At 44.7% G+C, this 22,796-nt stretch overlaps 1 protein-coding gene across 4 annotated transcripts in view; it reads left to right on the forward strand.

Annotated features, from left to right (window-relative positions):
* LOC106594790 (protein numb homolog) overlaps window positions 1-16,543 on the forward strand; it is a 115,908-nt gene extending 99,365 nt beyond the window's left edge. For 3 of the 4 annotated variants that reach the window (XM_045705818.1, XM_045705870.1, XM_045705861.1), the window contains 5 exons: window positions 4,670-4,871; window positions 4,970-5,269; window positions 9,421-9,585; window positions 13,464-13,565; window positions 14,649-16,543. In XM_045705818.1, the coding sequence (XP_045561774.1) occupies window positions 4,670-4,871; window positions 4,970-5,269; window positions 9,421-9,585; window positions 13,464-13,565; window positions 14,649-15,631 (1,752 nt within the window). In that variant the 3' untranslated portion in view covers window positions 15,632-16,543. The remainder of the gene's footprint in view (window positions 1-4,669; window positions 4,872-4,969; window positions 5,270-9,420; window positions 9,586-13,463; window positions 13,566-14,648) is intronic. The other variant, XM_045705832.1, reaches the window with a different exon arrangement.
* Window positions 16,544-22,796: the final 6,253 nt, after the last annotated feature.

Here is a 22,796-nt window from a genome sequence, read left to right on the forward strand (position 1 = left end):
AACCCAGACTCTAACCCCTAACCCAGACTCTAACCCCTAACCCAGACTCTAACCCCTAACCTGTTACCCTAACCCCTAAACCAGACCCTAACCCCTAAACCAGACCCTAACCCCTACCCCCTAACCCCTAAACCAGACCCTAACCCCTAACCCAGACTCTACCCCTACCCCTAAACCAGACTCTAACCCCTACCTCCTAACCCAGACTCTAACCCCTACCTCCTAAACCAGACTCTAACCCCTAACCCAGACCCTAACCCCTAACCCAGACTCTAACCCCTACCCCCTAACCCAGACTCTAACCCCTACCTCCTAACCCAGACTCTAACCCCTACCCCCTACCCCCTAACCCAGACCCTAACCCCTACCTCCTAACCCAGACTCTAACCCCTACCCCTAACCCCTACCTCCTAACCCAGACTCTAACCCCTACCTCCTAAACCAGACTCTAACCCCTACCCCTAACCCCTAAACCAGACCCTAACCCCTAACCCCTACCCCCTAACCCAGACCCTAACCCCTAAACCAGACCCTAACCCCTAACCCCTACCCCTAAACCAGACCCTAACCCCTAAACCAGACCCTAACCCCTACCCCCTAACCCCTAACCCAGACTCTAACCCCTAACCCAGACTCTAACCCCTACCCCCTAACCCAGACTCTATCCCCTAACCCCTAAACCAGACTCTAACCCCTAACCCAGACTCTAACCCCTACCCCTAACCCAGACTCTATCCCCTAACCCCTAACCCCTAAACCAGACTCTAACCCCTAAACCAGACTCTAACCCCTACCCCTAACCCCTAACCCAGACTCTAACCCCTAACCCAGACTCTAACCCCTACCCCTAACCCAGACTCTAACCCCTAACCCCTAAACCAGACTCTAACCCCTAAACCAGACTCTAACCCCTAACCCCTAAACCAGACTCTAACCCCTACCCCCTAACCCAGACTCTACCCCCTAACCCCTAAACCAGACTCTAACCCCTACCCCCTAACCCCTAAACCAGACCCTAACCCCTACCCCCTAACCCCTAAACCAGACCCTAACCCCTACCCCCTAACCCCTAAACCAGACCCTAACCCCTAAACCAGACCCTAACCCCTAACCCAGACTCTAACCCCTAACCCAGACTCTAACCCCTACCCCTAACCCCTAACCCAGACTCTAACCCCTACCCCTAACCCAGACTCTAACCCCTACCCCTAACCCCTAAACCAGACCCTAACCCCTAACCCCTAAACCAGACCCTAACCCCTAAACCAGACCCTAACCTGTTACACTAACCCCAAAACCGTTACCCTAACCCCTGAACCGTTACCCTAACCGTTACCCTAACCGCTGAACCGTTACCCTAACCGTTACCCTAACCCCTGAACCGTTACCCTAACCGTTACCCAAACCGCTGAACCGTTACCCTAACCCCTGAACCGTTACCCTAACCCCTGAACCGTTACCCTAACCGTTACCCTAACCGCTGAACCGTTACCCTAACCGCTGAACCGTTACCCTAACCCCTGAACCGTTACCCTAACCGCTGAACCGTTACCCTAACCGCTGAACCGTTACCCTAACCGTTACCCTAACCGCTGAACCGTTACCCTAACCGCTGAACCGTTACCCTAACCGCTGAACCGTTACCCTAACCGTTACCCTAACCGCTGAACCGTTACCCTAACCGCTGAACCGTTACCCTAACCGTTACCCTAACCCCTGAACCGTTACCCTAACCGTTACCCTAACCCCTGAACCGTTACCCTAACCCCTGAACCGTTACCCTAACCGTTACCCTAACCCCTGAACCGTTACCCTAACCCCTGAACCGTTACCCTAACCCCTGAACCGTTACCCTAACCGTTACCCTAACCCCTGAACCGTTACCCTAACCGTTACCCTAACCGCTGAACCGTTACCCTAACCGCTGAACCGTTACCCTAACCCCTGAACCGTTACCCTAACCGCTGAACCGTTACCCTAACCCCTGAACCGTTACCCTAACCGCTGAACCGTTACCCTAACCGCTGAACCGTTACCCTAACCGTTACCCTAACCGCTGAACCGTTACCCTAACCGCTGAACCGTTACCCTAACCGTTACCCTAACCCCTGAACCGTTACCCTAACCGTTACCCTAACCCCTGAACCGTTACCCTAACCCCTGAACCGTTACCCTAACCGTTACCCTAACCCCTGAACCGTTACCCTAACCCCTGAACCGTTACCCTAACCCCTGAACCGTTACCCTAACCGTTACCCTAACCGCTGAACCGTTACCCCGCTGGGCCAATTGTGCGCCGCCCAATGGGACTCCCAATCACGGCCGGTTGTGATACAGCCTGGAATCGAACCAGGGTCTGTAGTGAGTCCTCTAGCACTAAGATGCAGTGCCTTAGACCGACCGCTGTACCACTCGGGAACCCGGGTTAATAAGGAAGACCTTAAGTTAGTCTCACTAGTGAATTGATTAACGCCTCAGCATTGTGGCAGGTGGCGCTGTGAATCATAAACGTAAATAACGCAAGGAGAGTCTCTTGTTGCAGAAAACCAAGCAAGTTCACCTTTCGTATCCCTCGTGTCATGACTGAAGTGTAGACAATTCCAAAATGTTTGCATAGTCAACTTACAGAGACAGCTCTGACACACACACTTCTCCCACCAGACATGCCACCAGGGGTCTTTTCACAGTCCCCAAATCCAGAACAAATTACAGAGAGCGTACAGTATTATATAGAGCCCTTATTGCATGGAACTTCCTTCCATCTCATATTGCTGAAATAAACAGCAAACCTGGTTTAAAAAAAACAGATGAAGCAACACCTCACGGCACCACGCCTCTCCCCTATTGGACCCAGATAGTTTGTGTGTATGCATTGATATGTAGGCTACGTGTGATGTTTTTAAATGTATGTAGTATTGTCCTTGAGATGTTCTTGTCTATTATTGTTCTGTATTTTATGTTTTGTGTGGAGCCCAGGAAGAGTATCCCGCTGCTTTTGAAACAGCTAATACCAAATACTATTACTGAAGTGTTGTCTCAGGGAGAATGGCTGTTATTAACGTGTTATTGATCACTTCTGAGCCACGCGGTGGGCTGTGTTATTAAGGGAGAGGAGTCTGAGCCACGTGGTGGGCTGTGTTATTAAGGGAGAGGAGTCTGAGCCACTCGGTGGGCTGTGTTATTAAGGGAGAGGAGTCTGAGCCACGCAGTGGGCTGTGTTATTAAGGGAGAGGAGTCTGAGCCACTCGGTGGGCTGTGTTATTAAGGGAGAGGAGTCTGAGCCACTCGGTGGGCTGTGTTATTAAGGGAGAGGAGTCTGAGCCACTCGGTGGGCTGTGTTATTAAGGGAGAGGAGTCTGAGCCACGTGGTGGGCTGTGTTATTAAGGGAGAGGAGTCTGAGCCACGTGGTGGGCTGTGTTATTAAGGGAGAGGAGTCTGAGCCACTCGGTGGGCTGTGTTATTAAGGGAGAGGAGTCTGAGCCACTCGGTGGGCTGTGTTATTAAGGGAGAGGAGTCTGAGCCACTCGGTGGGCTGTGTTATTAAGGTAGAGGAGTCTGAGCCACGTGGTGGGCTGTGTTATTAAGGGAGAGGAGTCTGAGCCACTCGGTGGGCTGTGTTATTAAGGGAGAGGAGTCTGAGCCACGCGGTGGGCTGTGTTATTAAGGGAGAGGAGTCTGAGCCACGCGGTGGGCTGTGTTATTAAGGGAGAGGAGTCTGAGCCACGTGGTGGGCTGTGTTATTAAGGGAGAGGAGTCTGAGCCACGCGGTGGGCTGTGTTTATTAAGGGAGAGGAGTCTGAGCCACGTGGTGGGCTGTGTTATTAAGGGAGAGGAGTCTGAGCCACTCGGTGGGCTGTGTTTATTAAGGGAGAGGAGTCTGAGCCACTCGGTGGGCTGTGTTGTTAAGGGAGAGGAGTCTGAGCCACGCGGTGGGCTGTGTTATTAAGGGAGAGGAGTCTGAGCCACGCGGTGGGCTGTGTTATTAAGGGAGAGGAGTCTGAGCCACTCGGTGGGCTGTGTTATTAAGGGAGAGGAGTCTGAGCCACGCGGTGGGCTGTGTTATTAAGGGAGAGGAGTCTGAGCCACTCGGTGGGCTGTGTTATTAAGGGAGAGGAGTCTGAGCCACTCGGTGGGCTGTGTTTATTAAGGGAGAGGCGTCTGAGCCACGCGGTGGGCTGTGTTATTAAGGGAGAGGAGTCTGAGCCACTCGGTGGGCTGTGTTATTAAGGGAGAGGAGTCTGAGCCACTCGGTGGGCTGTGTTATTAAGGGAGAGGAGTCTGAGCCACTCGGTGGGCTGTGTTATTAAGGGAGAGGAGTCTGAGCCACGTGGTGGGCTGTGTTATTAAGGGAGAGGAGTCTGAGCCACTCGGTGGGCTGTGTTATTAAGGGAGAGGAGTCTGAGCCACGCGGTGGGCTGTGTTATTAAGGGAGAGGAGTCTGAGCCACGCGGTGGGCTGTGTTATTAAGGGAGAGGAGTCTGAGCCACGCGGTGGGCTGTGTTATTAAGGGAGAGGAGTCTGAGCCACTCGGTGGGCTGTGTTATTAAGGGAGAGGAGTCTGAGCCACGCGGTGGGCTGTGTTATTAAGGGAGAGGAGTCTGAGCCACTCGGTGGGCTGTGTTATTAATCTGTTTTGTGGCGTTAACGTGTTATTAATGTGGTGTTAAGGGCGAGCGTCTGAGCCACTCGGTGGGCTGTGCCTTCGCTGCCTGTCTGGAGAGGAAACAGAGGAGAGAGAAGGAGTGCGGTGTCACGGCAACCTTCGACTCCAACAGAACCACCTTCACCAGGGAGGGCTCGTTCCGAGTTACCACGGCGACGGAAGCCGCGGAGCGAGAGGAGGTCATGAGGCAGTTACAGGACAAGAAAGGTGTGTGTGTGTGTGTGTGCGTGTGTGTGTGTCCCGTTCTTTACATGACGTATCTATCTGGTAGCCTACCGTCCCCTGATGTTTACCCTTTCCTACAGCAGAAGGCGATGTCAGACCCTCCATCGCTCTCTCCTCGGGCCCCAGTGAGGGTGTGGTGAACCAGGCTGTGGCCCCTCTACCAGGGCCCCCGTCCCCCTCCTCCTCCTCTCCTCCTCTGGGTCCCCAGGTTATCCCCCGCAGACACGCTCCAGTGGAGGTCCTGGCAAGACAGGGTTCCTTCAGAGGGTTCCCTGCCCTCAACAACAACTCCTCTCCCTTCAAACGGCAGCTGTCCCTCAGGATGAACGATCTGTCCTCCACCCTGCAGAGGAATTCTGACTTCCCCATGAACAATACAGGTCAGTCTGTAACTAGTCTGACTTCCCCATGAATAATACAGGTCAGTCTGTAACTAGTCTGACTTCCCCCAGGAATAATACAGGTCAGTCTGTAACTAGTCTGACTTCTTTAACACAGGTCAGTCTGTAACTAGTCTGACTTCTTTAATACAGGTCAGTCTGTAACTAGTCTGACTTCCCCCATGAATAATACAGGTCAGTCTGTAACTAGTCTGACTTCTTCAATACAGGTCAGTCTGTAACTAGTCTGACTTCCCCCAGGAATAATACAGGTCAGTCTGTAACGAGTCTGACTTCCCCCAGGAATAATACAGGTCAGTCTGTAACTAGTCTGACTTCTTCAATACAGGTCAGTCTGTAACTAGTCTGACTTCCCCCAGGAATAATACAGGTCAGTCTGTAACGAGTCTGACTTCCCCATGAACAATACAGGTCAGTCTGTAACGAGTCTGACTTCCCCATGAACAATACAGGTCAGTCTGTAACGAGTCTGACTTCCTCCAGGAATAATACAGGTCAGTCTGTAACGAGTCTGACTTCCCCCAGGAATAATACAGGTCAGTCTGTAACGAGTCTGACTTCCCCATGAACAATACAGGTCAGTCTGTAACTAGTCTGACTTCCCCATGAACAATACAGGTCAGTCTGTAACTAGTCTGACTTCCCCCATGAACAATACAGGTCAGTCTGTAACTAGTCTGACCTCTTCAATACAGGTCAGTCTGTAACTAGTCTGACTTCCCCCATGAACAATACAGGTCAGTCTGTAACTAGTCTGACCTCTTCAATACAGGTCAGTCTGTAACTAGTCTGACTTCCCCAGGAATAATACAGGTCAGTCTGTAACTAGTCTGACTTCCCCATGAACAATACAGGTCAGTCTGTAACTAGTCTGACTTCTTTAATACAGGTCAGTCTGTAACTAGTCTGACTTCCCCAGGAATAATACAGGTCAGTCTGTAACTAGTCTGACTTCCCCCAGGAATAATACAGGTCAGTCTGTAACTAGTCTGACTTCCCCAGGAATAATACAGGTCAGTCTGTAACTAGTCTGACTTCCCCCATGAATAATACAGGTCAGTCTGTAACTAGTCTGACTTCCCCCAGGAACAATACAGGTCAGTCTGTAACTAGTCTGACTTCCCCCATGAATAATACAGGTCAGTCTGTAACTAGTCTGACTTCCCCCATGAACAATACAGGTCAGTCTGTAACTAGTCTGACTTCCCCATGAATAATACAGGTCAGTCTGTAACTAGTCTGACTTCCCCCATGAACAATACAGGTCAGTCTGTAACTAGTCTGACTTCCCCATGAATAATACAGGTCAGTCTGTAACTAGTCTGACTTCCCCCATGAACAATACAGGTCAGTCTGTAACTAGTCTGACTTCTTTAATACAGGTCAGTCTGTAACTAGTCTGACTTCCCCCATGAATAATACAGGTCAGTCTGTAACTAGTCTGACTTCTTTAATACAAGTCAGTCTGTAACTAGTCTGACTTCCCCAGGAATAATACAGGTCAGTCTGTAACTAGTCTGACTTCCCCATGAACAATACAGGTCAGTCTGTAACTAGTCTGACTTCCCCCATGAATAATACAGGTCAGTCTGTAACTAGTCTGACTTCTTTAATACAGGTCAGTCTGTAACTAGTCTGACTTCCCCATGAACAATACAGGTCAGTCTGTAACTAGTCTGACTTCCCCAGGAATAATACAGGTCAGTCTGTAACTAGTCTGACTTCCCCATGAACAATACAGGTCAGTCTGTAACTAGTCTGACTTCCCCCATGAATAATACAGGTCAGTCTGTAACTAGTCTGACTTCTTTAATACAGGTCAGTCTGTAACTAGTCTGACTTCCCCATGAACAATACAGGTCAGTCTGTAACTAGTCTGACTTCCCCAGGAATAATACAGGTCAGTCTGTAACTAGTCTGACTTCCCCATGAACAATACAGGTCAGTCTGTAACTAGTCTGACTTCCCCATGAACAATACAGGTCAGTCTGTAACTAGTCTGACTTCCCCATGAACAATACAGGTCAGTCTGTAACTAGTCTGACTTCCCCCAGGAACAATACAGGTCAGTCTGTAACACACTCCCTATTACACTCTTACAATAGCAGCCATCACTTTGTAACCATGTATGAAACAATCTTCGGCATCAGTGGCTTGCTATGTGAGCTTTGGTTTTCAGAATGTATTTGTCCATAATGTATCTGTCCAATACAACACTATTGTCCATAATGTATCTGTCCAATACAACACTATTGTCCATAATGTGTCTGTCCAATACAACACTATTGTCCATAATGTATCTGTCCAATACAACACTATTGTCCATAATGTATCTGTCCAATACAACACTATTGTCCATAATGTATCTGTCCAATACAACACTATTGTCCATAATGTGTCTGTCCAATACAACACTATTGTCCATAATGTATCTGTCCAATACGACACTATTGTCCATAATGTGTCTGTCCAATACAACACTATTGTCCATAATGTATCTGTCCAATACAACACTATTGTCCATAATGTGTCTGTCCAATACAACACTATTGTCCATAATGTATCTGTCCAATACAACACTATTGTCCATAATGTATCTGTCCAATACAACACTATTGTCCATAATGTGTCTGTCCAATACAACACTATTGTCCATAATGTATCTGTCCAATACGACACTATTGTCCATAATGTGTCTGTCCAATACAACACTATTGTCCATAATGTATCTGTCCAATACAACACTATTGTCCATAATGTGTCTGTCCAATACAACACTATTGTCCATAATGTATCTGTCCAATACAACACTATTGTCCATAATGTATCTGTCCAATACAACACTATTGTCCATAATGTATCTGTCCAATACAACACTATTGTCCATAATGTATCTGTCCAATACAACACTATTGTCCATAATGTATCTGTCCAATACAACACTATTGTCCATAATGTATCTGTCCAATACAACACTATTGTCCATAATGTATCTGTCCAATACAACACTATTGTCCATAATGTATCTGTCCAATACAACACTATTGTCCATAATGTATCTGTCCAATACAACACTATTGTCCATAATGTGTCTGTCCAATACAACACTATTGTCCATAATGTATCTGTCCAATACAACACTATTGTCCATAATGTATCTGTCCAATACAACACTATTGTCCATAATGTGTCTGTCCAATACAACACTATTGTCCATAATGTATCTGTCCAATACAACACTATTGTCCATAATGTATCTGTCCAATACAACACTATTGTCCATAATGTATCTGTCCAATACAACACTATTGTCCATAATGTATCTGTCCAATACAACACTATTGTCCATAATGTATCTGTCCAATACAACACTATTGTCCATAATGTATCTGTCCAATACAACACTATTGTCCATAATGTATCTGTCCAATACAACACTATTGTCCATAATGTATCTGTCCAATACAACACTATTGTCCATAATGTATCTGTCCAATACAACACTATTGTCCATAATGTATCTGTCCAATACAACACTATTGTCCATAATGTATCTGTCCAATACAACACTATTGTCCATAATGTGTCTGTCCAATACAACACTATTGTCCATAATGTGTCTGTCCAATACAACACTATTGTCCATAATGTATCTGTCCAATACAACACTATTGTCCATAATGTATCTGTCCAATACAACACTATTGTCCATAATGTATCTGTCCAATACAACACTATTGTCCATAATGTATCTGTCCAATACAACACTATTGTCCATAATGTATCTGTCCAATACAACAGTTTTGTCCATAATGTATCTGTCCAATACAACACTATTGTCCATAATGTATCTGTCCAATACAACACTATTGTCCATAATGTATCTGTCCAATACAACACTATTGTCCATAATGTATCTGTCCAATACAACACTATTGTCCATAATGTATCTGTCCAATACAACACTATTGTCCATAATGTATCTGTCCAATACGACAGAAATCTGTCTTCTGCTCCGTTCTCAGTAGCCCCAGACAGCACACATCATAAACAGTGGGGGGTTTTTCTGTGAAGGGCGCCTCATGGCTGAATGTCTGAAAAATACACACGTCCTTTTCTCATTCCTCTAGTCCCAGAGGGAGAGGGAGAGGGGGACAGCATCAGCTCGTTGTGTACCCAGATCGCCTCAGCCTTCAGTGGGCCTCCTGAAGACCCCTTCTCCCAGGCCCCCATGCCCCGACCAACCTCCTCTCCACAGTCGCCTGTAGCAGCGCCCCCCCCGGGGGCTCAGCCAGGTAACTGCACTCCACTGCAACACAGACTGAGACAGCCGACACACACTATAACACAAAGTTCACATGCACTTTGAATAACACATTATGAAGTGTTTATGATGCTTCAGTTGTTCATTTCATACTTATTCATTATCTAATATTACCACGTCTATATACAACATGGTGTCTGTATGTATCTAATATTACCACGTCTATATACAACATGGTGTCTGTATGTATCTAATATTACCATGTCTATATACAACATGGTGTCTGTATGTATCTAATATTACCACGTCTATATACAACATGGTGTCTGTATGTATCTAATATTACCACGTCTATATACAACATGGTGTCTGTATGTATCTAATATTACCATGTCTATATACAACATGGTGTCTGTATGTATCTAATATTACCATGTCTATATACAACATGGTGTCTGTATGTATCTAATATTACCATGTCTATATACAACATGGTGTCTGTATGTATCTAATATTACCATGTCTATATACAACATGGTGTCTGTATGTATCTAATATTACCATGTCTATATACAACATGGTGTCTGTATGTATCTAATATTACCATGTCTATATACAACATGGTGTCTGTATGTATCTAATATTACCATGTCTATATACAACATGGTGTCTGTATGTATCTAATATTACCACGTCTATATACAACATGGTGTCTGTATGTATCTAATATTACCATGTCTATATACAACATGGTGTCTGTATGTATCTAATATTACCATGTCTATATACAACATGGTGTCTGTATGTATCTAATATTACCATGTCTATATACAACATGGTGTCTGTATGTATCTAATATTACCATGTCTATATACAACATGGTGTCTGTATGTATCTAATATTACCATGTCTATATACAACATGGTGTCTGTATGTATCTAATATTACCATGTCTATATACAACATGGTGTCTGTATGTATCTAATATTACCATGTCTATATACAACATGGTGTCTGTATGTATCTAATATTACCATGTCTATATACAACATGGTGTCTGTATGTATCTAATATTACCATGTCTATATACAACATGGTGTCTGTATGTATCTAATATTACCATGTCTATATACAACATGGTGTCTGTATGTATCTAATATTACCATGTCTATATACAACATGGTGTCTGTATGTATCTAATATTACCATGTCTATATACAACATGGTGTCTGTATGTATCTAATATTACCATGTCTATATACAACATGGTGTCTGTATGTATCTAATATTACCATGTCTATATACAACATGGTGTCTGTATGTATCTAATATTACCATGTCTATATACAACATGGTGTCTGTATGTATCTAATATTACCATGTCTATATACAACATGGTGTCTGTATGTATCTAATATTACCATGTCTATATACAACATGGTGTCTGTATGTATCTAATATTACCATGTCTATATACAACATGGTGTCTGTATGTATCTAATATTACCATGTCTATATACAACATGGTGTCTGTATGTATCTAATATTACCATGTCTATATACAACATGGTGTCTGTATGTATCTAATATTACCATGTCTATATACAACATGGTGTCTGTATGTATCTAATATTACCATGTCTATATACAACATGGTGTCTGTATGTATCTAATATTACCATGTCTATATACAACATGGTGTCTGTATGTATCTAATATTACCACGTCTATATACAACATGGTGTCTGTATGTATCTAATATTACCATGTCTATATACAACATGGTGTCTGTATGTATCTAATATTACCATGTCTATATACAACATGGTGTCTGTATGTATCTAATATTACCATGTCTATATACAACATGGTGTCTGTATGTATCTAATATTACCATGTCTATATACAACATGGTGTCTGTATGTATCTAATATTACCATGTCTATATACAACATGGTGTCTGTATGTATCTAATATTACCATGTCTATATACAACATGGTGTCTGTATGTATCTAATATTACCATGTCTATATACAACATGGTGTCTGTATGTATCTAATATTACCATGTCTATATACAACATGGTGTCTGTATGTATCTAATATTACCATGTCTATATACAACATGGTGTCTGTATGTATCTAATATTACCATGTCTATATACAACATGGTGTCTGTATGTATCTAATATTACCATGTCTATATACAACATGGTGTCTGTATGTATCTAATATTACCACGTCTATATACAACATGGTGTCTGTATGTATCTAATATTACCACGTCTATATACAACATGGTGTCTGTATGTATCTAATATTACCATGTCTATATACAACATGGTGTCTGTATGTATCTAATATTACCATGTCTATATACAACATGGTGTCTGTATGTATCTAATATTACCATGTCTATATACAACATGGTGTCTGTATGTATCTAATATTACCATGTCTATATACAACATGGTGTCTGTATGTATCTAATATTACCATGTCTATATACAACATGGTGTCTGTATGTATCTAATATTACCACGTCTATATACAACATGGTGTCTGTATGTATCTAATATTACCACGTCTATATACAACATGGTGTCTGTATGTATCTAATATTACCACGTCTATATACAACATGGTGTCTGTATGTATCTAATATTACCATGTCTATATACAACATGGTGTCTGTATGTATCTAATATTACCATGTCTATATACAACATGGTGTCTGTATGTATCTAATATTACCATGTCTATATACAACATGGTGTCTGTATGTATCTAATATTACCATGTCTATATACAACATGGTGTCTGTATGTATCTAATATTACCATGTCTATATACAACATGGTGTCTGTATGTATCTAATATTACCATGTCTATATACAACATGGTGTCTGTATGTATCTAATATTACCATGTCTATATACAACATGGTGTCTGTATGTATCTAATATTACCATGTCTATATACAACATGGTGTCTGTATGTATCTAATATTACCACGTCTATATACAACATGGTGTCTGTATGTATCTAATATTACCATGTCTATATACAACATGGTGTCTGTATGTATCTAATATTACCATGTCTATATACAACATGGTGTCTGTATGTATCTAATATTACCATGTCTATATACAACATGGTGTCTGTATGTATCTAATATTACCATGTCTATATACAACATGGTGTCTGTATGTATCTAATATTACCATGTCTATATACAACATGGTGTCTGTATGTATCTAATATTACCATGTCTATATACAACATGGTGTCTGTATGTATCTAATATTACCATGTCTATATACAACATGGTGTCTGTATGTATCTAATATTACCATGTCTATATACAACATGGTGTCTGTATGTATCTAATATTACCATGTCTATATACAACATGGTGTCTGTATGTATCTAATATTACCATGTCTATATACAACATGGTGTCTGTATGTATCTAATATTACCATGTCTATATACAACATGGTGTCTGTATGTATCTAATATTACCATGTCTATATACAACATGGTGTCTGTATGTATCTAATATTACCACGTCTATATACAACATGGTGTCTGTATGTATCTAATATTACCATGTCTATATACAACATGGTGTCTGTATGTATCTAATATTACCATGTCTATATACAACATGGTGTCTGTATGTATCTAATATTACCATGTCTATATACAACATGGTGTCTGTATGTATCTAATATTACCATGTCTATATACAACATGGTGTCTGTATGTATCTAATATTACCACGTCTATATACAACATGGTGTCTGTATGAATCTAATATTACCATGTCTATATACAACATGGTGTCTGAACTACTAGAACTTCCTGTCTTACCTCCTTCTCCTGCTTTATCTAACGCTCCAGCACTGCCTCCTCCACTTCCTGCCCGAGACACTAACCCCTGGGCCAAGACACCTGGCCACGCAGGGCACCATACCCCCCCGACTTCCTCCTCCGCACAACCAGGTAACGACCAGACCAGAACACAGACAGGCTGGTTCTGTTTCTATGGACCGAGACACCAGAACACAGACAGGCTGGTTCTGTTTCTATGGACCGAGACACCAGACCAGAACACAGACATGCTGGTTCTGTTTCTATGGACTGAGACACCAGACCAGAACACAGACAGGCTGGTTCTGTTTCTATGGACCGAGACACCAGACCAGAACACAGACAGGCTGGTTCTGTTTCTATGGACTGAGACACCAGACCAGAACACAGACAGGCTGGTTCTGTTTCTATGGACTGAGACACCAGACCAGAACACAGACAGGCTGGTTCTGTTTCTATGGACTGAGACACCAGACCAGAACACAGACAGGCTGGTTCTGTTTCTATGGACTGAGACACCAGACCAGAACACAGACAGGCTGGTTCTGTTTCTATGGACTGAGACACCAGACCAGAACACAGACAGGCTGGTTCTGTTTCTATGGACTGAGACACCAGACCAGAACACAGACAGGCTGGTTCTGTTTCTATGGACTGAGACACCAGACCAGAACACAGACAGGCTGGTTCTGTTTCTATGGACTGAGACACCAGACCAGAACACAGACAGGCTGGTTCTGTTTCTATGGACTGAGACACCAGACCAGAACACAGACAGGCTGGTTCTGTTTCTATGGACTGAGACACCAGACCAGAACACAGACAGGCTGGTTCTGTTTCTATGGACTGAGACACCAGACCAGAACACAGACAGGCTGGTTCTGTTTCTATGGACTGAGACACCAGACCAGAACACAGACAGGCTGGTTCTGTTTCTATGGACTGAGACACCAGACCAGAACACAGACAGGCTGGTTCTGTTTCTATGGACTGAGACACCAGAACACTAAACTGATTCCACAGCGAGTCTGACGTGGGAAGAGTGCTTTGCAAGTTAACAATGTCATGACTGTCATCAATCAATCAAATCTATTGATAATGCTCTTTCTACACCATCTGTTATTGTACAATTTTAAGATACTTTCAGGTACAAATCAATTATTATGAATTACTTCGAAACGTCTATTAAACATTCCATGATGTATTTTCTACCAGGAGGTGATTGGACGACCCCAGTGATTGTAGCTCCTCCCTCCGCCACATCGTCTCCTTCTCACCACTCCCACCGCCGCACGCCGTCGGAGGCTGACCGCTGGCTCGAGGAGGTCGCCAAGTCTGTCCGCGCTCCGCAACTCGTCTCCACACCCCCATCCCAACCGTTCCTCACCCCCAACCCCCCAGCCTTCTCCACACCCCCATCCCAACCGTTCCTCACCCCCAACCCCCCATCCCAACCGTTCCTCACCCCCAACCCCCCAGCCTTCCCCAAGCCTTCCACCCAGGCCTTCCCTACCTCACCACCCCCTTCCCAGGCGTTTGCTGTACCCACCCTCCCAACCCAGGCAGTTGCCCCTGTGGCCTTCATGTCCTCCATGCCCCCAGCGATTCCCATGCTGCCCCCTCGCCAGCCTGCCTACCAGGCCCCAGCCTCCTACCCCATGTCCAACGGGCTGCCCTATGCCCATCCCACTGTGCCCGTGATGGGCATCACACCCTCTCAGATGTTGGCCAATGTGTTTGGTTCAGCCACTCAGCCCCAGGCGTACCCCACGCCCCAGCCCCAGGCGTACCCCACCCCCAGCCCCAGGCGTACCCCACCCCCAGCCCCAGGCGTACCCCACCCCCAGCCCCAGGCGTACCCCACCCCCCAGCCCCAGGCGTACCCCACGCCCCAGTATGACCCTGCTCAGCACACTGTGGGTATCTCCTTCAGCAACCCCCACCAGCAGCCCCTTCCCTTCCAGGCACCCAATGGGAGTGTAGCCTTCAACGGGGGTGGGGCCGACAGCTGGGCCCCTCCCTCCCTGCCCCCTCAGTCCTCCCCGGCCCCTCCCCTGCCCCCGCAACCCCTGGCGACGGCCGATCCCTTCGAGGCCAAGTGGGCCGCCCTGGAGAGCCACTCCCGCCAGCGAACCACGCCGTCGCCCACTAACCCCTTCTCCTCCGAGCTGCACAAGACCTTTGAGATCCAACTCTAGAGACTGAGAAGCTGGGACCTGGGACTGAGGAGGAGGAGGAGGAGGAGGAGGTGGACCTGGGACTGAGGAGGAGGAGGTGGTGGTGATGGGGATACTTTTTAAAATGAATTTGCAGGTTGGTGAGAGACTGAAGAGGAGCAGACTAGCTTTTCTCTCAGTCTCTACATCCGCCTGGATTGGCTTAGTGGAGGACCTGAGTGGAGAGGCAATGGATGGGTGGGTGGCGCTATCAGCAGGGATGAAGGATGGAAACAGTGGGACGGGAAAGAGACATGGAGGTATGGAGGTGCTGCTGCTTACCATTTTAACTTGTATTGTGGGTTTAATTGTGTTGTTGCTTTGGATGACGTGGAAGTGGACATGATGACCCTGTGGAGTGGTGGATCTGAGACCGCACAGCCCCGAGCCCCGACCCGAGCCCTCCCAGCTCTCGAGACACACTCAAACAACTTTACCAGGGGTTGCTGCCCCTTCCTCCCTCTCCTGGTCCAGCTCACAGCGCCCCCAGGTGGCTGGAGTATGATTTGCTCTCTGTCAGGCAGAAAGACTGCAGCACTGAAAGAGTACTGAGCTTCCAGACCAGAGGTTCTCATCTAAAACTTTTTAAAAAATCCGAAAAAGTTGAGAGAATGCCAAAATCTTTATTTTTATGCATTAAGGTATATTTTAAAATAGCTTTGGGAATCTAACAGAGGAGTTGTAATGTAATCTTTGCCAGAGGCTAGCTAGCTACAGAATGAGTGGATGTGCAACATGTATACAAGAAATGATCATATATTATAAATCTATATCTATTAAGAATATATTAGTGTACACAGCTCACGGCAGTTGATTTCTATGATGATGATGAGAGAGAGAGAGAGAGAGAGAGAGAGAGAGAGAGAGAGAGAGAGAGAGAGAGAGAGAGAGAGAGAGAGAGAGAGAGAGAGAGAGAGAGAGAGAGAGAGAGAGAGAGAGAGAGAGAGAGAGAGAGAGAGAGAGAGAGAGAGAGAGAGAGAGAGAGAGAGAGAGAGAGAGAGAGAGAGAGAGAGAGAGAGAGAGAGAGAGAGAGAGAGAGAGAGAGAGAGAGAAAAACGCTTTGTGTTGAAGGGACAGTTGTTTTCTATTTTTTAATGAATTCTGTCATATTTGCTGTTTTTGGTTGGTTTTCATCCTGTGATTGGATGTTCATCTCACTGTAAATAGTAAATCATCATCAATGCACCAACAATCAATGTGGATCCAGCGGGCAGCAGTGTGGCGGTAGTATGGGGTACCCCGGGGTGTATTCATTAAGAACCAAACGGGGGAGGGTCCTACTTGGAAATTTTCCAATAGAAACTCTTGTTTCCATTGCAAAACGTTTTGCTACGGTGTGCGACTAATGAATACATCCCAGGCTGCCTCTGCTACCACTGATCTGCTCTCTCAAGTCTCCTTACTATGACAGTACTAGTCTAGCACTCGATAGTACTAGTAATTAGTACTCATCTGGTACTATTCGTTAGTACTCGTTAGTACTTAACTACAATTGACTTCCATCTTCATTGTCATTCTTTAAAATTTTTTTGTGGTAATGTTTGTACTTTTGTTGTCGTTGTATTTTAACACTATGGACAGTGTCATCTCCCCAATTTTATTTATCCTTCAATGATATTATTTTTAAATAAAAATGATTGATTTACCATATTATTTGCACAAGCACTATAGTACAGTAGTTTTATCATTTGATGACTTTAGTGAATGATGGTCATCAGTACATGGCTGTGGGTAATGTATGTTTTTGCTTACCGTAACTGATATCTGTGGCTAGGGTTGCAGAATTCCAGTAACTTTTCAAAAATTCCCAGGATTCCTGGAAAACCTGGGAATTTTGGTAGAGTTAGCGGAAACGTGCAACCCTATCGGTGTCAGAAGGACAGGGTGGGCCTGACCTCTTTAACGTGACGGTGGGCCTGACCTCTTTAACCTGACGGTGGGCCTGACCTCTTTAACGTGACGGTGGTCCTGACCTCTTTAACCTGACGGTGGGCCTGACCTCTTTAACCTGACGGTGGGCTTGACCTCTTTAACCTGACGGTGGGCTTGACCTCTTTAACCTGACGGTGGGCCTGACCTCTTTAACCTGACGGTGGGCCTGACCTCTTTAACGTGACGGTGGGCTTGACCTCTTTAATGTGACGGTGGGCTTGACCTCTTTAACCTGACGGTGGGCTTGACCTCTTTAACCTGACGGTGGGCTTGACCTCTTTAACCTGACGGTGGGCCTGACCTCTTTAACGTGACGGTGGTCCTGACCTCTTTAACCTGACGGTGGTCCTGACCTCTTTAACCTGACGGTGGTCCTGACCTCTTTAACCTGACGGTGGGCTTGACCTCTTTAACGTGACGGTGGGCTTGACCTCTTTAACGTGACGGTGGGCTTGACCTCTTTAACCTGACGGTGGGCCTGACCTCTTTAACGTGACGGTGGGCTTGACCTCTTTAACGTGACGGTGGGCTTGACCTCTTTAATCTGACGGTGGGCTTGACCTCTTTAATCTGACGGTGGGCTTGACCTCTTTAATCTGACGGTGGGCTTGACCTCTTTAACCTGACGGTGGGCTTGACCTCTTTAACCTGACGGTGGGCCTGACCTCTTTAACCTGACGGTGGGCTTGACCTCTTTAATCTGACGGTGGGCTTGACCTCTTTAACCTGACGGTGGGCCTGACCTCTTTAACCTGACGGTGGGCCTGACCTCTTTAACCTGACGGTGGGCTTGACCTCTTTAACCTGACGGTGGTCCTGACCTCTTTAACCTGACGGTGGTCTTGACCTCTTTAACCTGACGGTGGGCCTGACAGTGAGTCCAGCTGTTTGCAGTGGAAAGAGACAGAGAATCTGTTTGTCTCTTTCTCTGGTTTGAGTCCTAAATGGAACACTATTCCCTACATAGTGCACTACTTTTGACCAGGAGTAAGGAGCGATAGTGTGTGTACAGTGCATTTGGAAAGTATTCAGACCCCATAACTTTTCCCCCATGTTGTTACGTTTCAGCCTTATTCTACAATTGATTCAATTGTTTTTTTTCTCCTCATCAATTTACACACAATACCCCATAATGACATCACAATACCCCATAATGACATCACAATACCCCATAATGACATCACAATACCTCATAATGACATCACAATACCCCATAATGACATCACAATACCTCATAATGACATCACAATACCTCATAATGACAAAGCAAAAACGGGTACATTTTTTTGTTGCTAATTTATCAAAAATGTACATAAGTATTCAGACCCTTTACTCAGCAGTACTTTGTTGATGCCCCTTTGGCAGTGATTACAGCCTCGAGTCTTCTTGGGTATGACGCTACAAGCTTGCCGTACCTGTATTTGGGGAGTTTCTCCCATTCTTCTCTGCAGATCCAATCAAGCTCTGTCAGGTTGGATGGGGAGCATCGCTGCACAACTATTTTCAGTTCTCTCCAGAGATGCTAGATCGGGTTCTGGCTGGGCCACTCAAGGACATTCGGAGACTGGAGCAGGTTTCATCAAGGATCTCTCTGTACTGTGCTTTGTTCATCTTTCCCTCGATCCTGACAGGTCTCCCAGTCCCTGCCACTGAAAAACATCCCCACAGCATGATGCTGCCACCACCATACTTCCCCGTTGGGATGGTTGAAGGTTTCCTCAAGATGTGACGCTTGGCATTCAGGACAAGGAGTTCAATCTTGGTTTCATCAGACCAGAGAATCTTGTTTCTCATGGTCTGAGTCCTTTAGGTGCCTTTTGGCAAACTCCAAGCGGGCTGTCATGTGCCTTTTACTGAGGAGTGGCTTCCGTCTGGCCACTCTACCATAAAGGCCTGATTGGTGGAGAGCTGCAGAGATGGTTGTCCTTCTGGAAGGTTCTCCCATCTCCACAGAGGAACTCTGGAGCTCTGTCAGAGTGACCATCAGTCACCTCCCTGACCAAGTCCCTTCTCACCCGATTGCTCAGTTTGGCCGGGCGGCCAGCTCTAGGAAGAGTCTTGGTGGTTTCAAACTTCTTCTATTTAAGAATGATGGAGGCCACTGTGTTCTTGGGGACCTTCAATGATGCAGAAATGTTTTGGTACCCTTCCCCAGATCTGTGCCTCGACACAATCCTGTCTCAGAGCTCTACGGACAATTCCTTCGACCTCATGGCTTGGTTTTTGCTCTGACATGCACTGTCAACTGTGGGACCTTATATAGACAGGTGTGTGCCTTTCCAAATCATGTCCAATCAAGTTCTAGAAACACCTCAAGGATGATCAATGGAAACAGGATGCACCTGAGCTCAATTTAGAGTCTGATCGCAAAGGGTCTGAATACTTATGTAAATAAGGTATTTCTGTTGTTTTCGCTTTGTCATTATGGGGTATTGTGTGTAGATTGTTTTTTTAATATTTAATCAATTTTAGAATAAGGCTGTAACGTAACAAAATGTGAGAAAAGTCAAGGGTTCTGAATACTTTCCGAAGGCACTGTATATAGTCCACTACTTGACCAGGAGTAGTGCACTATATAGGGAATAGGGTGCCATATGGCTCTGATCTAAAGTAGTGCACTATATAGGGTATAGGGAGCCATTTGCGATGTACCCTCTGTCTCACTCTGGTCTGACATACTTGTTTTATCAGGCCTTTTTAATCAAAACAGTTTTACCAAGCCTGTGAATATGATCTGTTCTCTGATCTAGTGAATATGATCTGTTCTCTGATCAGTTCTCTGATCTAGTGAATATGATCTGTTCTCTGATCAGTTCTCTGATCTAGTGAATATGATCTGTTCTCTGATCTAGTGAATATGATCTGTTCTCTGATCAGTTCTCTGATCTAGTGAATATGATCTGTTCTCTGATCTAGTGAATATGATCTGTTCTCTGATCAGTTCTCTGATCTAGTGAATATGATCTGTTCTCTGATCAGTTCTCTGATCTAGTGAATATGATCTGTTCTCTGATCAGTTCTCTGATCTAGTGAATATGATCTGGTCTCTGATCAAGTGTTCTCTGATTTCATTACTTTATTCCACTTCTTTCCAGAACAATTTTAGCTAAAAATCTGTAATAAATTGATGGTGGAAGAAGAAAAACAAGCTTCCCTGTGTTCTGTATTCCCTGTGTTCTGTGTTCCCTGTGTTCTGTGTTCCCTGTGTTCTGTATTCCCTGTGTTCTGTATTCCGTGTGTTCTGTATTCCGTGTGTTCTGTATTCCCTGTGTTCTGTATTCCCTGTGTTCTGTATTCCCTGTGTTCTGTATTTGTGTTCTGTATTCCCTGTGTTCTGTATTCCCTGTGTTCTGTATTCCCTGTGTTCTGTATTCCCTGTGTTCTGTATTCCCTGTGTTCTGTATTCCCTGTGTTCTGTATTCCCTGTGTTCTGTATTCCCTGTGTTCTGTATTCCCTGTGTTCTGTATTCCCTGTGTTCTGTGTTCCCTGTGTTCTGTGTTCCCTGTGTTCTGTGTTCTGTGTTCCCTGTGTTCTGTGTTCCCTGTGTTCTGTATTCCCTGTGTTCTGTATTCCCTGTGTTCTGTATTCCGTGTGTTCCGTGTGTTCCGTGTGTTCCGTGTGTTCCGTGTGTTCTGTATTCCGTGTGTTCTGTATTCCGTGTGTTCTGTATTCCGTGTGTTCTGTATTCCGTGTGTTGCGTGTGTTCCGTGTGTTCTGTATTCCGTGTGTTCTGTATTCCGTGTGTTCTGTATTCCGTGTGTTCACTGTGTTGCGTGTGTTCACTGTATTCCGTGTGTTCACTGTGTTCCGTGTGTTCACTGTGTTCCGTGTGTTCACTGTGTTCCGTGTGTTCACTGTGTTCTGTATTCCGTGTGTTCACTGTGTTCCGTGTGTTCCCTGTGTTCTGTGTTCCGTGTGTTCCCTGTGTTCTGTGTTCCGTGTGTTCCCTGTGTTCTGTATTCCGTGTGTTCCGTGTGTTCACTGTGTTCACTGTGTTCCGTGTGTTCCCTGTGTTCTGTATTCCGTGTGTTGCGTGTGTTCCGTGTGTTCAGTGTATTCCCTGTGTTCTGTATTCCCTGTGTTCTGTATTCCGTGTATTCCCTGTGTTCTGTATTCCCTGTGTTCTGTATTCCCTGTGTTCTGTATTCCGTGTATTCCCTGTGTTCTGTATTCCCTGTGTTCTGTATTCCCTGTGTTCTGTATTCCGTGTATTTCCTGTGTTCTGTATTCCCTGTGTTCACGATGCCTTTCTTTGACCCTGCTACTAGTGATTTACATATATTTAAAAAGTAACTTTACCTGCTAAAACATAATCTGCACACTGCAATGTTAAGTCAGATTTAACAGGTATTCGTAATAGGAGTTTCTTCCAGAAGGCAGTTATTAATTCAACGTCTTCATGAAAGACGTCAAATACTGGAAGTAATCAATTGGAAATTGCCATGAGTTCATATAAATCAATTTTATGCAATATAGGTAATTGTGGATTTTATTTTTTTTTTTTAAACCTCGCGCTTTGTGCTGGATGTGTCAATATACAGAACACACAATGGGTCCCGTGTGGCTCAGTTGGTAGAGCATGTTGTTTGCAACTCCAGGGTTGTAGGTTCGTTTCCCACAGGGGACCAGTACGAAAAAGAAAAAATTAAAAATAAAATGAAATGTATTCATTCACTACTGTAAGTCGCTCTGGATAAGAGCGTCTGCTAAATGACTAAAATGTAAATATATAGTTGATGCAGAATTACTGTTTTACCTAAATTAGCCTTGAAATCGACTATTTTCCAGAAGCTGTGCAGTGTAATATCCAGTGATTTTTTTTTGACACATTGGTCAGCACCATAGCAAGTCGAGGTCCAGCCAATGAGCTTCAGCCCCTAGCCATTTGATTGACAGGTAGCAAGACTCGCACACAGCAGAGAGAGAGAGAGAGAGCAATGACTTCCTGCACATATGAGGTAGTACACCATTTTCAGGGACCCGTTTCAAGGACCTCAAATGCTACTTTCAGAACTTCTGGAAAATCTCTACAGATATGTATTATTCATTATCTCACCTCCTCTGACTGCGTGGGGACGCTGTCGTGACAATGTCCCCGTGTCCATCACATAGTGGAATAGGTGAAGAGAGAGGAATAACTGGGGCCAAAATCAGGCTTCTCCAGAAGGTGGCGTTTTTTTCCCATGGAGGTCCATGACAGTGTCGAATTTGGTT

This window comes from Salmo salar, chromosome ssa01, assembly GCF_905237065.1.
Source record: "Salmo salar chromosome ssa01, Ssal_v3.1, whole genome shotgun sequence".
NCBI classification, from domain to species: domain Eukaryota; kingdom Metazoa; phylum Chordata; class Actinopteri; order Salmoniformes; family Salmonidae; genus Salmo; species Salmo salar.